We start from the raw sequence: 15,812 nt of genomic DNA on the forward strand, positions 1-15,812 counted from the left end.
ATTAATTCAACCAAACGCTGATAGCTCACATGTAGAAATGCTGCTTGACGTCTTGGAGAATCCGTACACTGCGGGGTGAAAGATTCTGCCTTGGCTCGTTCACTCTAGCATAAAACCTCGTGAACCAGCGGTTGTCCCTTATCCATATGATGCGGTGACTCACACAACCGTGCAAGGGGGAGAATGGTAGCTATATATAACCTCAGCCAGTTGGAGAACTCGCTTTGAAGTACCTCGTTTAAAGCTAACCTGAAAACAAACTGCATGCTCCCTCAACCTTTGACAGCGAGATTGAACTGTAAATAGTGCCCTCAAACTGTAGCGTTCGGTTTGCAGGACCGCACCACTGGGAGCACGTGATGTGTGCACCATGCAAGCTTTTTTAGGATAACATACATCATATTTCTGGAGGGACAAACTAAATGTCACTTGCAACTTTATACTGCTGAATATAAAATGTAGCGTTTGGGCAAATCGCTTATTTTTAACGTACGGACCGATGCATGCACCCTACCCCCACGGCGGAGTGTCTTAATCGGATCCCACTTTATATACGTTTCAGCAAGCCCAGAGGACCAGACAAAGGTTTTGTCTAGAAGGGATACAGATTTTGTCAAAATTGACTTTTCGTAGCAGGTTAGGAGAATTAATGTAGCAGGTTAGAAGAACTAGGTTAAGGTTAGCAAAAGGATTAGGGTGAGCTAAAATGCAAAAAAACGAAAACACTTTTGACGTAAAAAAACGCTATCCCATCTAGACATGACCCCAGAGCGGTTATCAAACAGATACGGCAAAGGTTTAGGAACTCTAAGGTACATTGTAAAATTCTACTTTGCTTTATTGTGTTCTTGTTGTTGATGATGATAATGGCGATGAAGAAAGATAAAGGAGGAAGGTATAGTATATAGATAACGGTAAAATGTATCTTTGGATAAATACATTTATCTTAGATGTAAACAATTGCCTTCTTGTCCAATCCAATGTATGCAACAACAACAAAAAAGGATTCATTGGATTATTACAAATGTTCAGTCATTGCATAACTTCCATATATAATGCCGTTTCTTCTGTGTGTATGGGATTTGAATGGTTTATGAAGCAACTGCACTCAGGCAAAAGAGAGGAACGGACTGGGTCCTTTTGCTACCAGGAAGTGCTGTGTCGTCATCATCCTGCTCATCCTTTCCAGTTTGTGTTGGAGGAACGTGGAGGTTCGCAACGTGTAGATGAACTAACATTCTGTAAGTATGTGTCGTTTATTAGTTGTTTTATGAAACGGCATTACGGGCCCCGAAACATTTTAACACGGCGCCTCCTATGTAATGACAACTGTCACGATCATCGCAAATTAGTCGGCTGGCAAGTACCAGCCGTTTAACATGTTCTATCTAACAGTTACTGGTTGCCGTTGAGTTAAGTAAATCCAATTGTATTCCTAGCTAACGAGAACTGCCAGCAGAGCGTGGTCTGTCAGATGAGATGTGACATTGTGAAAATGGTTAACTGACTGAGAGATGTCAGAATAGTATCTAATTCTGTCTGTGTCATGTGTTTTATTTATATATATATATATAACAGGGAAAACAGACTGAGACCTGGATCTCTTTTACGGCTGTGCCCTGTGTAAACATGTTGACATGTACAGTTCTAGACATACAGACAAGAACATTTCAAACATACAAAGACACAATTCAACAGAAACAATCACAGACAACATCATATTGATCCTCCATAACATTTTTAAAATGGGCAAGGGACACCAGAGTGTCTAACTTAAGTTGGATCTGCAGTTTGTTCCATAAATAAGGCGCAAAGGAACTAAAGGCAGTCCTACCCAACTCTGTGGAGACCGCAGGAGTCTCTAATGTAATCCACATCTGTGATCTGCTTTTAAAATTTGTATATCTAGTGGAAATTAATGATGATATATATGGAGGTAGTTTTAAAAGAAGCGCTTTATAGATAAACAAGAGAGCATGTTGCTCTCGCCTCACAGATAGAGAGGCCCAACCCACATGTTGATATAGGATACAGTGATGAGTTTTGTAACTATCACCCGTGATAAACCTGAGTGCACAATGGTAAATAGCATCCAGTGGTTTAAATGTGTTTGCCGATGCATGCATATAGATAATATCACCATAATCTAAAACGGACATAAAAGTAGTCTGCACAATTTGTTTTCTATTTACAAAGGACAGACAAGCCCTGTTTCTGTAAAGGAACCCTATCTTGAATTTGAGCTTTTTTTCCCAATTCAGTAACATGTTTTTTAAAAGAAAGCTTATCATCTAACCATACCCCTAAATATTTATATGCAGAGACCTGTTTGATTTGAGTACCATCCAAGCTAGTGATTACAAAAGTGTTTCTATCTGAGAGTTTAGACCTAGAAAAAAACATGACATTTGTTTTCTTAGCGTTTAAAACAAGTTTAAGCTGTAAAAGAGACCCCTGTAGTATCCTAAAATCAGACTCCAACTGCGTTAAAGCTTGGTCCGCTGTTGGAGCAATAGAGTACATCACTGTGTCATCTGCATATAAATGGAATTTACAATATTTGACATCATCACCAATGTTGTTTATATAAAGTGAGAACAATAGTGGGCCAATTATTGAACCCTGAGGCACCCCTTTAAGTAACTGTAAGGAGTCAGACTTGACCCCGTCGACCATGACGGCCTGAGTTCTATCTTTAAGATAGTCATAAAACCATCGGCAGGCATCAGTGCCCACTCCTATAGATGACAGCTTACTCAAAAGGATAGCATGGTCTACAGTGTCAAAAGCTTTTGACAAATCTACAAACAACGCAGCACAGTGCTTTCTATCATCTAAGGCATTTGCAATATCATTTACAACAAGCATAGTGGCCGATGTGGTACTGTGTTTAGATCTAAAACCAGATTGATTGGTGCTAAGAATACTGTTAGCAGAAAGAAAAGACTAACTGTTTGTTGACTATAGATTCTAGGATCTTTGCCAGACAAGGGAGCCTAGAGATGGGTCGATAGTTATCCAAATCACTACCGTCACCTCCCTTATGTAATGGCAGAACAAAAGCTGCTTTCCACACCTTAGGGATAATTCCTGTGCTTAATGTTAGATTAAAAATGTGTGTCACTGAACCAGCAATGATAGGTGCAGCACACTTAAGTAAGAACGGGTCTAAATTGTCAGCGCCTAAGGATTTCTTAGTATCAATGGCACGCAGGGCAGCTAGAACCTCTGCTTCGGTTATTTTCTGGAAACTAAAAACAGGGTTACCATTTTTCAGAGTAACGGTTGAAAAGCAAGATGAAAAATCAACTAACTGGCCAGTGCCACAATGGCCACTTTTCCTTTCAAATAAAAAACCAGCAGAGATGAAATGCTTATTAAAAGCATCACAAATATCATTTTTTTCACTTAGGATACAGGAATCTGAGGTAATTTGCTTAGGAAGAGAAACAGCAGAATTCCCCCGTTTCAGTGAATTAACGGTTTTCCAGAATTTTGCAGGATCTCCTGCAGAATCTGTCATAGCATTAAGGAAGTAATTTGATTTAGCCTTTTTGACAGCTGCAGTACATTTATTTCTCAATTGCCTAAAAAACAGCCAATCAGCTGGAGTACCTGTTTTCCTCGCCAAGGCCCAGGCCCGATTCTTTTGCAGGAAAAGACCTGACAATTCAGGAGAGAACCAAGAACTGGTTCGGTTTCCTTACTCTGTGATTCTTAAGCGGGGCATGTTTATCAGACATAGAGGTAACAATAGAAGAGAAAAAAGCAAGGGCTAAAACCAGGTCCAGAAAGCAGCAAGTGGATAAAAACTCAGAGTGATATAAGTCAAGGGTAAAAGCTTGCTGTGAGAAATGTTTATAATTTCTCTTAGAGATTATACAGGGATCAGAGTGTTTCAGCCTGGTATCTCTAATACAAGCAATAGGGCAGTGGTCACTGATATCATTTGCAAAAACCCCACTGGCTGTGTATTTATGGGGGGTGTTTGTTAGAATAATGTCTAGTAGAGTAGATTTGACTGGGTTCTTAAAGTTGGGACGGGTTGGTTTAGTTATCAGCTGAGTTAGATTTAGCTCAGTACAAATGTCTTTTAATTTATCGGATACTGGTGAAAGCCAATCCAGGTTAAAATCTCCCAAAATCAGTAATTCAGAGTTTGCATAATTAGACAGTATATCAGATAATTTGCATAGAGTACAAGGAGGAGCTGAGGGGGGGGGCGATATACCCCTCCTAGAGTTAAACGAGCATTATTACCAAGTACCAAATTTAAAACTAGACATTCATATTGCTTTGGGACAGAGGTTGATATGGACACAGAAACATTTAAGCAGCATTTTACATAAATCGCGATACCACCAACTCTATCAGCTCTATAAATATTGTACCCAATCAACTGAACATCTGAATCAGGCACAGAATCACACAGCCACGATTCAGATACAACCAATACGTCAACATTTGATTGTGAGACCAAAATTTCAATAAAGTCCAACTTTTGTATCAGGCTTCTAGCATTCAAATGAATTATTCCAATGCCATTGCTACAGGAATTCATATCAGATGGAGTATCCAAGGTAGCACCTGAAGCTGCACTGGATGAGCAATAAACCATTTTCGAGCTATTGACAGAGCTCAATTTTATGGGGACAAGATTACTACTAACAATACCTCTCTGCATGTGAGTAGTATTTGCAATACGGTGATTGGACAATAATCTAGGAATTCCAGAAAGGTTGTTAACTGTAGTTTGTTCCATATTTGCAATTGAGGGACTAATTAATGAAACTGGGAGAGGAGCATTGAACGTAGTCTGATAGGGGAGCGTACAATCCCAAAAGTCAACCCCCGAAAATACACAACGTCAGGTATCAGAGGCTCTACATGAGGCAAGAGTAAGAGACATGTTGGTGGAGAGGATGCTGGAGCCATACCCGTTAAGATGTAAATTGTCCTGAAGAAATAGACCTGGTCGGTCTGTAAAAGCTGCAAAGTTATCCACAAATGGAATATATATATATCTCTCTCTCGTTAACAGCAAAGTTAGTACACTAGATAGCTGGCTACCATGTATTGACTATAATCATTACACATTAGCCCTGTCGACAATATCATTACATTTTTGTATGTAATCTAAAAAGTAAACACTTGTCTGGCTCATGACATCAATCTGATTTGTCTTGTCTAGTTCTCACTGCTACACCCAAGCCATTTATAATGGAGTACATGCAAGCTCCTGCTACAAGCAGTCAGGGGAACATGTAAGTAGAATTTATGATCAGCCTCCTACATGCTACAAATAATCTGTCCTTTACCATTAGTGTGAAGGTGTAGATTCATAGCTTTTTCAAAGGTATCAGTTGGTACACAGTACTAATTAAGAAATGGTTTCTCTCCTCTACCCAGCCTGTGCTGCACCTGTGGCATCCCCATCCATCCAAACCCAGCCAACATGTGCGTGTCTTGCCTCAGGACCACAGTGGACATCTCTGAGGGAATCCCCAAGCAAGTCAACCTGAACTTCTGCAAGCAGTGTGAACGGTACTACCCAGACCACCATCACAAGCCTGTCAAACTTAGTGCCCCAGCTAAGATGTTTAAATCCCTGTCTATTGCTCTTACTTGACCAAAGGATCATTAGTCAGTTAACTGGGATCTTACCATGGCTCCTACATTAGGTCAGATCGATTGATTGCTCCTCTTTCTCTTCCATGCAGGTACTTGCAGCCTCCAGCCTCCTGGGTGCAGTGTGCTCTGGAGTCCAGGGAACTGCTCGCCCTCTGCCTTAAAAAACTGAAGGGCAACATGACTAAAGTGAGTATCCCTTCCCTGCTCTGCTCTATTTATATTTAAACATACACTTGTTAAAAAAAATATAACGGGGCTGTAGCCATTCGCCTCAGAAACTCATGTGACCTCTCAATCCAGGTGCGTCTGATCGATGCTGGATTCCTGTGGACGGAACCCCACTCCAAGCGGATCAAGTTGAAGGTGACCATACAGAAAGAGGTGAGAGAGAGGAGACGAGTGGAGAAATGAGAGGCATGAGAGTGTGATATTTAATAGAAGGGATTAGTGTGGATTAGGAACCTGATCTGGAGGACGTGTCCCACCGCTATGTGTCCCACCATGTTGTCATTATTTCATCCAGGTGACAGTAAAGGGATAAAGGGCTGACTGTAGTTTCAGAGCACAGTGATTGGGTGAAGGTTAGCCAGTGGCTGTCATAACTTCATGACCTTTCAGAGGAGTCTCAGTTCCTCAGGGCCCAGGGCATTGTCTGGAGTGTAGGGAGTTTTGTGACCTGTGATCTTGTATCTAGATGCCCTTTAGTCACCAGAAATAGCAGCACCAAACCCTGATGAATAAAGTCTTCCACATCAGTGTTTCCCAAATGGTGGGTGGGTAATGATCCACTGGTGGGTCACAGCCAATTCCCTTTGGGTTACAGCTTTTTAGCCCAGTTCTGGATTTTAAAGAGTGTTTTATTTACCTGGTGTGTCACATTACAGTCGTAAACTATGTTCTGAGTCAGTCATATAAGAGAATAGTGGTTGATGGTAGTGTGATTCTTCTTGTCCAGGTGATGAACGGCGCCATCCTGCAGCAGGTGTTTGTGGTGGAGTTTGTCATCCAGGGCCAGATGTGTGACGACTGCCACCGTGTCGAGGCCAAGGACTTCTGGAACTCTGTGGTGCAAGTCAGACAGAAGGTACCACTGATGATTAGAATGATATTATTCATGTTGCTCACCACAGCTATTGTTTTTTAACATGTTGTGTTTTTAACCTAATATTGGTCTGGTCTTTTTAGACTTCTCACAAGAAGACCTTCTACTACCTGGAGCAGCTGATTCTCAAGCACAAACTCCATCAGAACGCACTCAACATCAAGGAGATCCATGGTGGGTTTGGGATAGAATATACTGCTCTAAAGTGGGGGTTTCATCCAGGAAGAGACACCAGACCATGCAAGCTTACCATTGATGATTTTCTTAATAAAGCTTTCCTGTCCCGGGCTTTAGAAGGGCATGGCCATGTGTTTAAAATCAGTGTGGTAGGATCATAGTACTAAGCATTCTATTTACCATGCCAACAATGCTGTTTGACTCGGGACCTATTTTCAGTCACACACACACACACACTGTGTAGTGAGAGCCATTTCAGAAGCAGCACCCAGTGTGGTTGGACCAGATTGTAAGGGAGAAGGTGTCCTTTGACAGTTCAGTATAAATTACCCCCCTCTCTAGCCGGAGTTAAAAGCCTTGAAGCTTCAACATGTGGCGGCCATATCTCCCCCGGTGCCCATCTGGTCTGTGTTACTGAGGCTGTCGTATTAAGTGTGTTGGAATGGTGATGACCCAGGTCGCGTGTGTGTGTGTGTGTGTGTGTGTGTGTGTGTGTGTGTGTGGTGTGTGTGTGTGTGTGTGTGTGTGTGTGTGTGTGTGTGTGTGTGTGTGTGTGTGTGTGTGTGTGTGTGTGTGTGTGTGTGTGTGTGTGTGTGTGTGTGTGTGTGTGTGTGTGTGTGTGTGTGTGTGTGTGTGTGTGTGTGTGTGCGCCTGTGATTGATTTATTGACTGAGGGCTGACTTGTTTTTAATCTTTTTCGTCTCTCAGAGGGTATTGATTTCTACTATGCCACCAAGCAGCATGCTCAGAAGATGGTGGATTTTCTTCAGTGCACAGTCCCCTGCAGGTAGGAACAGTTCACCAGAGACCCTCCACTACGGGTAGAGGTTGCCCTGTAGTGACAGAACTCTCTGACCTGAGGTCAGTGTCTAGGTGACATTCTCCTACTCTTGATGGCTCCTTAATGGTTATTGCATAATACCCATGACATTTTAATTTGGTGTTGGGACAGTATGTTGACATTGAATTGAACAGTGATGACTTAGACCGCATTAACCACAGTAAGTGTGGTCTGTGTGGCTAGTGCTACAATTATTCAATGTCAATAGACATATATTTTGAAAAAATATATTTCTAGCTTAGCATGGAGAGGGTTGAGAATGTTTAATTTTTCTCTGACAAGATATTGTTGTCTTTGTTTTTTTGTGTCACTCTCTTGTTTAGGTCGAAGACCTCCCAGCGCCTCATCTCCCATGACATCCACTCAAACACATTCAACTACAAGAGCACCTACTCCATTGAGATTGTTCCTGTTTGCAAGGTATGTAGCATCTTCCTCCAAAATACTGAAGGTCAAATGCTCTGTGCGTTCAGAAAGTGTTCAGACCCCTTGACTTTTTCCACATTTTGTTACGTTACAGCCTTATTCGAAAATGTAGTAGTGTCATAAATATTTATATGAATGAAATATCACATTTACATAAGTATTCAAACCCTTTACTCAATACTTTGTTGAAGCACCTTTTGGCAGCGATTTACAGCCTCGAGTCTTCTTAGGTATGATGCTACAAGCTTGGCACACCTGTATTTGGGGAGTTTCTCCCATTCTTCTCTGCAGATCCTCTCAAGCTCTGTCAGATGGATGGGGAGTGTCGCGACACAGCTATTTTCAGTTCTCTCCAGAGATGTTCGATCAGCTCCGGGCTCTGGCTGGGCCACTCAAGGACATTCAGAAACTTGATCCCGAAGCCACTCCTGCGTAACTTGGCTGTGTGCTTAGGGTCGTTGTCCTGTTGGAAAGTGAACCTTTGCCCCAGTCTGAGGTCCTGAGAGATCTGAAGCAGGTTTTTATCAAGGGTCTCTCTGTACTTTGCTCCGTTCATCTTTCCCTCGATCCTGACTAGTCTCCCAGTCCCTGCCACTGAAAAACATCCCCACAGCATGATGCTGCCACGGCCATGCTTCACCGTAGGGATTTTGTCCGATTTCCTCTAGACGTGACACTTGGCATTCAGGCCAAAGAGTCATTTAGGTGCCTTTTTGCACTCTACCATAAAGGGCTGATTGGTGGAGTGCTGCAGAGATGGTTGTCCTTCTGGAAGGTTCTCCCATCTCCACCTAGGAACTCTGGAGCTCTGTCAGAGTGACCATTGGGTTCTTGGTCACCTCCCTGACCAAGGCCCTTCTCCCCCGATTGCTCAGTTTGTAGAAACATCTCAAGGATTATCAATGGAAACAGGATGCATCTGAGCTCAATTTCAAGTCTTATAGCAACGGGTCTGAATACTTAGGTAAATAAGGTATTTCTGTTTTTTTATTTGGAATAAATGTGTCATTATGGGGTAGGTGTGTGTGTGTGTGTGTGGGTTTAGAGGGGGGGGGGATTATTGAATCCATTTTAGAATAGGGCTGTAACATAACAATGTGGAAAAAGGGAAGGGGTCTGAATACTTTCTGAATGCACTGTATATCTTTTAACGTGCAGGGCTGAAAGGTGGTTGAATAGGTGAGCAGAGCGCATCTATAATCAAATGCTCAGGTACAAACAGGTCAGGGCAGACCTATACAGATTCCCCATTCTTATTATAACAGGCACCGCTTCCCTTGGATAGAACTGTGTTGTTTTAAAAGATGCTTTTGAACTGTCAAATGAAAAACTAAATTTGACTCTATCTTGGTGTGTCTAGGTCAGGATTCTTTACTCCAGGTTTTTTGTTGAGTGAATGTTTCTCATCAATGCTCTTCTGTTGGATTCATGTGGTAGATGAATCTACTCCTATTTTCCAACATGTAGCCTGAGTACACAAGCATCGACGCTTGGCTTCTGACCATACATGTGAAGAGTGAATTTTTGTTCATATCCAATTCCATCCGCATGTGTTTTTGTTCATTTCTATCCAATGACTGAATGAAGTATTACAGCACTGGCTTATTTAGTAAACACATATGACTCAACATTTTCAAGATCAATGAAATGCATTCCTAATCAGAATCTTGTTTTCTTTTGCGTTGTTTCTGAGACAAATTGTAATCACACTGATAAAACAAAGAGAACCTAGCCGACCCCTTGTACAACCAAACTGGCAGTGACAGCCTCTGTTGTTGTTATTCAGAGGAGATTGCTCTTGAAGGTGTAGCCTAATCCAGAGTTGAATGTTAATCTCTTCTGTAGTACAGCTTGATGTGGGTTTTCTGTGGAATAATCTGGTGGGGAGGTTCCAATGTTCTCTCTGACCAGACCTCAGTCTGACCCCTGGTTTGTTTTGTCTCATTGCCCAGGACAACGTGGTGTGTCTGTCGCCGCGTCTGGCTCAGAGCCTGGGGAACATGGGCCAGGTGTGTGTGTGCGCCCGAGTCACCAGCACCATCCACCTGATCGACCCCAACACCCTGCAGAGTGAGTACAGTACACACCAGCACCACCCACCTCATCGACCCCAACACCCTGCAGAGTGAGTACAGTACACACCATCACCACCCACCTCATTGACCCCAACACCCTGCAGAGTGAGTACAGTACACACCAGCACCACCCACCTCATCGACCCCAACACCCTGCAGAGTGAGTACAGTACACACCATCACCACCCACCTCATTGACCCCAACACCCTGCAGAGTGAGTACAGTACACACCAGCACCACCCACCTCATCGACCCCAACACCCTGCAGAGTGAGTACAGTACACACCAGCACCACCCACCTCATCGACCCCAACACCCTGCAGAGTGAGTACAGTACACACCAGCACCACCCACCTCATCGACCCCAACACCCTGCAGAGTGAGTACAGTACACACCAGCACCACCTACCTCATCGACCCCAACACCCTGCAGAGTGAGTACAGTACACACCACCCACCTCATCAACACCCTGCAGAGTGAGTACAGTATACACCACCCACCTCATCGACCCCAACACCCTGCAGAGTGAGTACAGTACACACCACCCACCTCAACACCCTGCAGAGTGAGTACAGTATACACCACCCACCTCATCGACCCCAACACCCTGCAGAGTGAGTACAGTATACACCACCCACCTCATCAACACCCTGCAGCGTGAGTACAGTATACACCACCCACCTCATCAACACCCTGCAGCGTGAGTACAGTATACACCACCCACCTCATCAACCCCAACACCCTGCAGAGTGAGTACAGTATACACCACCCACCTCATCAACACCCTGCAGAGTGAGTACAGTACACACCACCCACCTCATCAACCCCAACACCCTGCAGAGTGAGTACAGTATACACCACCCACCTCATCAACACCCTGCAGAGTGAGTACAGTACACACCACCCACCTCATCAACCCCAACACCCTGCAGAGTGAGTACAGTATACACCACCCACCTCATCAACACCCTGCAGAGTGAGTACAGTACACACCACCCACCTCATCAACCCCAACACCCTGCAGCGTGAGTACAGTATGAACCACCCACCTCATCAACACCCTGCAGCGTGAGTACAGTACACACCAGCACCACCCACCTCATCAACACCCTGCAGAGTGAGTACAGTACACACCAGCACCACCCACCTCATCAACACCCTGCAGAGTGAGTACAGTACACACCAGCACCACCCACCTCATCAACACCCTGCAGAGTGAGTACAGTACGCACCACATGCTATTCTGGCTACTGAAAAATAGCTTTTACAGATATGCTTTGCTTCATTGATCGATTAGTGTTGATGTGTTGACAAGTTCAATGTTTAAAGGTGATTGGATTTGTGTCTGGATGAGTTTGTGCTTGTCTTGATGTAAAGCATCAAAAGTTGACCATGTGCTCCATATTTTTAGCATCAGTTTTTGATAGACTGATGGAATGTCATTATATTCCACTTGACGTCAGTCTTTTGTACCTAACTGAACCCAGTATCGTTTACAGTGTGTCTGCTCACATGCTCATCACCCTCCCTCTCAACAGCTTCCCTCTGTGTCTAATCAGGGCATTCCACACATGGCACGCACACTCATTTGTTGTCCTTACTTGCTGTGTGTGTAAAGAAATCCCTCTGGTTTCATTCTGATATTTTGAAAGGCAGGGCACACGTTTTTAATTAGTGTTCAAAGAAAGGCTACTTTTGCGCCAGAGCCGCCTTTCTCAACCCTAACCTCTGGGCAGAACAGTGCTCCATGCTAGCCAAATCACTAGACTGCAGGGGGAGGGAAGTTCAAATAAATCCTTTGATCTTGTGTGCGTGAGTGTAGGAAATGATTGGTGGTGTTTTGAGCAGTCAAAATTGAAACTCTGGACTGTCCATAGAGAGAACCATCTAATTCTATTTCTCCTGTCTGACCCAACAGTCGCTGAGGTGGATGGGGGCACATACTGGCGCAACCCCTTCAACAGCCTCGTTAGCCCAAGGCAACTGGAGGAGTTCATCGTCATGGATACTGACATCATCAGGAACCAGAAGCTGGGGGCGGGAGCAGGCATAAGGTCCAATAAGGTAGGAGCTCTGAGGGAAATGGGCGGTGATTTGGAATTGGGCAGAAGTGTGGCCCATTAGCAAGAACACCTACATTTCAAGAGAAATAAATGCTGCTAGTCTGTTTCTTTAGATGCTGTGTGTTCATGCGTTCAACTTCCCTCACTCCATGTGAGGAAAAACATGTTCTAGCGTGTGTGTTGGCGAGACAGATTGTTTGGGTTGATACAGCTTGACTGCGGGGCTTTGGTGTGTTTGTGGCTTTAATGAAAGTGGTGTCGAGCAGATTGAATTATGGGGAACATTTCTCTTTTCTCGGAAGAAAAATCAATACTGAAGCATTACATTATCCCTGAAGCAGCACATCTGATTAGAGAGAGAACCTCCACAATACATGGAAGTGTTTGTGTGAAATGGAACAGGAAATGGGCTCGCTACGGTACGATAACGATCCCCTCCCCCATCTCAGGGTGTTGAAACACTAGATGCCCTCCATCCGTTTAGTGGAAAGGAATAGAAGTAATGGTGGTGCTAGGCTAAATCTTGTGTGTGTTCTGATTTGTGTTTCCAGCACACTCTGGCTGAGGTGTGGGTGCAGAAGACCTCAGAGATGGACACGGCTCAGCAGTACCACTGTCGCACCCACCTGGGCCACCTGCTCAACATAGGAGACCTGGTGCAGGGGTAGGTGACTGTCATGGGCTACTATACAGCTACTCTTAACTTAATTATTCATGGAACTTCTTGTTGTATAAGAGAATCAAAACATTACCTAACTATTTTGCTTGTGAAGTTAGAGTAAATATGTTTTTTCACTTTTGTTTCCCTCTAGCTTTGACTTTGCCAATTCCAACGTTAATGACGAGTTTCTGAACAAGATGAACCCGAGTCATATTCCTGACGTGGTAAGAACCAGTACATAATACTGTGTGCACGCCTATATCCTCCAAAACAAAGATCTCCAACAGGTAGATCGCGAGCTACCAGTAGTTCCCAGCCAACATATGAGTAGCTCTCCAATCAATTCTTAAAGTACATGCATTTTTCCATCACAAACTGTCATAAACATAAAGCACCTGGCTACTATCCAATCAAAGCCACATTTACATTTTCCCAACCTGGTTAGCCACTATTGGCTTAAAAAGCCAGACACAACACGATCTGCCTATTCATTTCCAGCAATGTTGCCCCCTGTCTGTGTTTGGTGCACGTGCTTGTCTATCACTCCGTTTGTAGCCAGTTAACAATGCTAAGGATAATGTATTTTTTTCTTCAATTGGTTTGTGTTTTGAAGTTCAACCCAACATTGTGCACATTTTAATACAGTTGAGTAGACTTTCCCCCAAAACCTTCTGTATTAAATGTTAACCTCAAAGTAGGCTTACCTGACAGAATGATAAATTATGATTATTTGTTTCAATTGGGGCCATTGTTTTGTGATCTCTGCCATGACATGTGCTGCAGCAGTAGGCCTAACAGCAGAAACATCGCTAGACTGACACATTACTGTCTTGCTAGATGCGCAATTAAAGGGGAATTACACTTTTTCCAGACCTCATATGGTCTTCTGATGTGATTTAAGCATTGCCATGGACTGAGAACATACATTTTTGTTGTTTCTCTATGAATATTTGTAATATTGAGAGTATAACTTTTTTTGTACAAATCCCAAACCAGGAAAAATAAAATAGAAAACAGAATTCTGGAAAATACAAAATATCATTTTATTGGGCCTGTCATGCCAAATCCTGTTTATCAACCATTATTTTACCAGGTATATTGACAGAAAACACATCTCTCGTACACCAAGGACCCTGGGACGAGGTAGAGGAGAAGAGAACAATGTTCCTGTTAGAAAGCTATAAAATAAATTGAAGCTCGCAACATTAATTCTTCTAAAAGTAACTCTCATGCTAAAAAAGGTTGAAGAACCCTGGTCCCAAAACAACACACCTTTTTACCATGTACTGTACAGTCTGTATTAGTTCACATTGCCCCCTGGTGGACATTGTAGTATTGGTTCGATTTTATGTTTGCTGCATTGATTTAAAATGTCAAACCTCTAATGGAAAAATTGGCCGCCTAACCAAATACTATTTACTTAACTTTGAAATGAAAGCTCAACTGCATAAGGCAGAATACATAATAACAAAACAAAATCAATGCATGTATTGAAGCCATTTGAACATGTTTGTTGTGGACTTGCAGGTGCTGATTAAGAAGAGCTACAACCGCAGCAAGAGGGTGAAGCGCAGGAACTGGAAGCTGAAGGAGATGGACAAAGACAGGGAGGGCATGGCGCCTGAAGACGAGAGGTAAGGATGAGAGGAGGAACTGATGAGAGAGGAGGAATGTGGAGGGGGAGAAGCAGGAAGGGATGAGGAGAGAGAAAGTGAGGGAGGAGAGAACTGAAAGAGTGAAGGTTGGATATGCTCTATATCCAGGTGATGACTTTGTAAGTTGTGAAAGGTGTCTGTCTTCAACATTGGCGGTGACTTTATATATTGTTCTCTCTTCCTGTTTCAGACAATACCAGGACTTCCTAGAGGACCTGGAGGAAGACGAAGCCCTGAGAAAGAACGTCAACATCTTCAGAGGTGAGTGACCACAAGTTTCCGCTTCTCTTTATTGTTCCTTTTGCGAGAACCTGGCAGTTTTCCCCAATTGTCACCCATAGCTTTTTATTTATCCATTTTTAGCTGTAGCCTCATGATAGTTGTATTGTTTTGTATTGCAGATGCGTCTAAGATCCCAGTGGAGAGTGACACGGATGACGAGGGCGCTCCTCGGATCTCTCTGATGGAGATGCTGGAGGACCTCAGCCTAACAGACGCCACCGGGGGAGAGGGAGCCGACATGCTGACCGAATAGACCAATCACCGGCCTGCTTACAGCCACATCATGGCTGTTCAGACCAATCAGGTCTTACTAACATCAACATGATGATTGACTAGACAAATGGGAATCCTGCTACTAAAATGAGGGATTAGTAGTCCAATAAGAATGGCAATGCCACCCGTTGTCAGTTACCATTGCTTACAGTCTCCACCCAACAGCAGCCACTCAGAATGCTGCAGACTGGTCACTTCTAAGGTTGCTGAGTTATTGATGGTAAACTGCCCTTTTTTTTTTACCCTGTCTCCATGTTAGAGGCAGTGGGTTGTGGTGATGTACTCGAAAACCACTTAATTTCCAAGTCAAATAAAATATAATCTGGTTACAATATATGACTTTGTCATTCTGAGACATGCTGCATCCACTAGAAAGACCTGGAAAAGTGGTGAAGATGTCACTGAACCATGAGCATGGATGTCACTCTCAATGTAGTACCTATGACTTAAAAGGAGGGACAGGCCACATGGTGACAGTGGCAGAATGTACCAGTTGAGAACGCATAGGCACCTTCTATGAGTAGGTAGTTGTATGTGTAGATATCCCAGGGTATGCATTCTGGATTGGGGTATGCTTACAGTGCGTCCGAAAAGTATTCAGAACCCTTAAGTTTTCCTAAATTT

The 15,812-nt window shown here is 43.4% G+C and overlaps 1 protein-coding gene across 4 annotated transcripts; it reads left to right on the forward strand.

The window, feature by feature from the left end:
* The first annotated feature begins 116 nt into the window (after positions 1-116).
* On the forward strand, positions 117-15,520 carry LOC100195165 (NMD3 homolog (S. cerevisiae)). 4 transcript variants are annotated; one of them, XM_014162550.3, is made up of 17 exons: positions 117-186; positions 1,100-1,241; positions 5,192-5,264; positions 5,410-5,544; positions 5,721-5,817; positions 5,932-6,012; positions 6,587-6,715; positions 6,817-6,907; positions 7,619-7,697; positions 8,075-8,171; positions 10,130-10,247; positions 12,173-12,318; positions 12,869-12,981; positions 13,130-13,202; positions 14,506-14,612; positions 14,824-14,894; positions 15,035-15,520. In XM_014162550.3, exons 1-17 carry the CDS (start codon positions 184-186, stop codon positions 15,166-15,168), a joined length of 1,689 nt encoding a protein of 562 aa, XP_014018025.2. In that variant the 5' UTR covers positions 117-183; the 3' UTR covers positions 15,169-15,520.
* The last annotated feature ends 292 nt before the right edge of the window (positions 15,521-15,812 follow it).

This window comes from Salmo salar, chromosome 20, assembly GCF_965601325.2.
Source record: "Salmo salar chromosome 20, fSalSal1, whole genome shotgun sequence".
NCBI classification, from domain to species: Eukaryota; Metazoa; Chordata; class Actinopteri; order Salmoniformes; family Salmonidae; genus Salmo; species Salmo salar.

Excerpts from the sequence above, each read along its gene's own strand:
- LOC100195165 (XM_014162550.3), top strand. Across the intron at positions 5,818-5,931 it reads TGAAGGGCAACATGACTAAA|GTGCGTCTGATCGATGCTGG; the intron begins GTGAGTATCCCT and ends CTCTCAATCCAG. Across the intron at positions 13,203-14,505 it reads CGAGTCATATTCCTGACGTG|GTGCTGATTAAGAAGAGCTA; the intron begins GTAAGAACCAGT and ends GTGGACTTGCAG.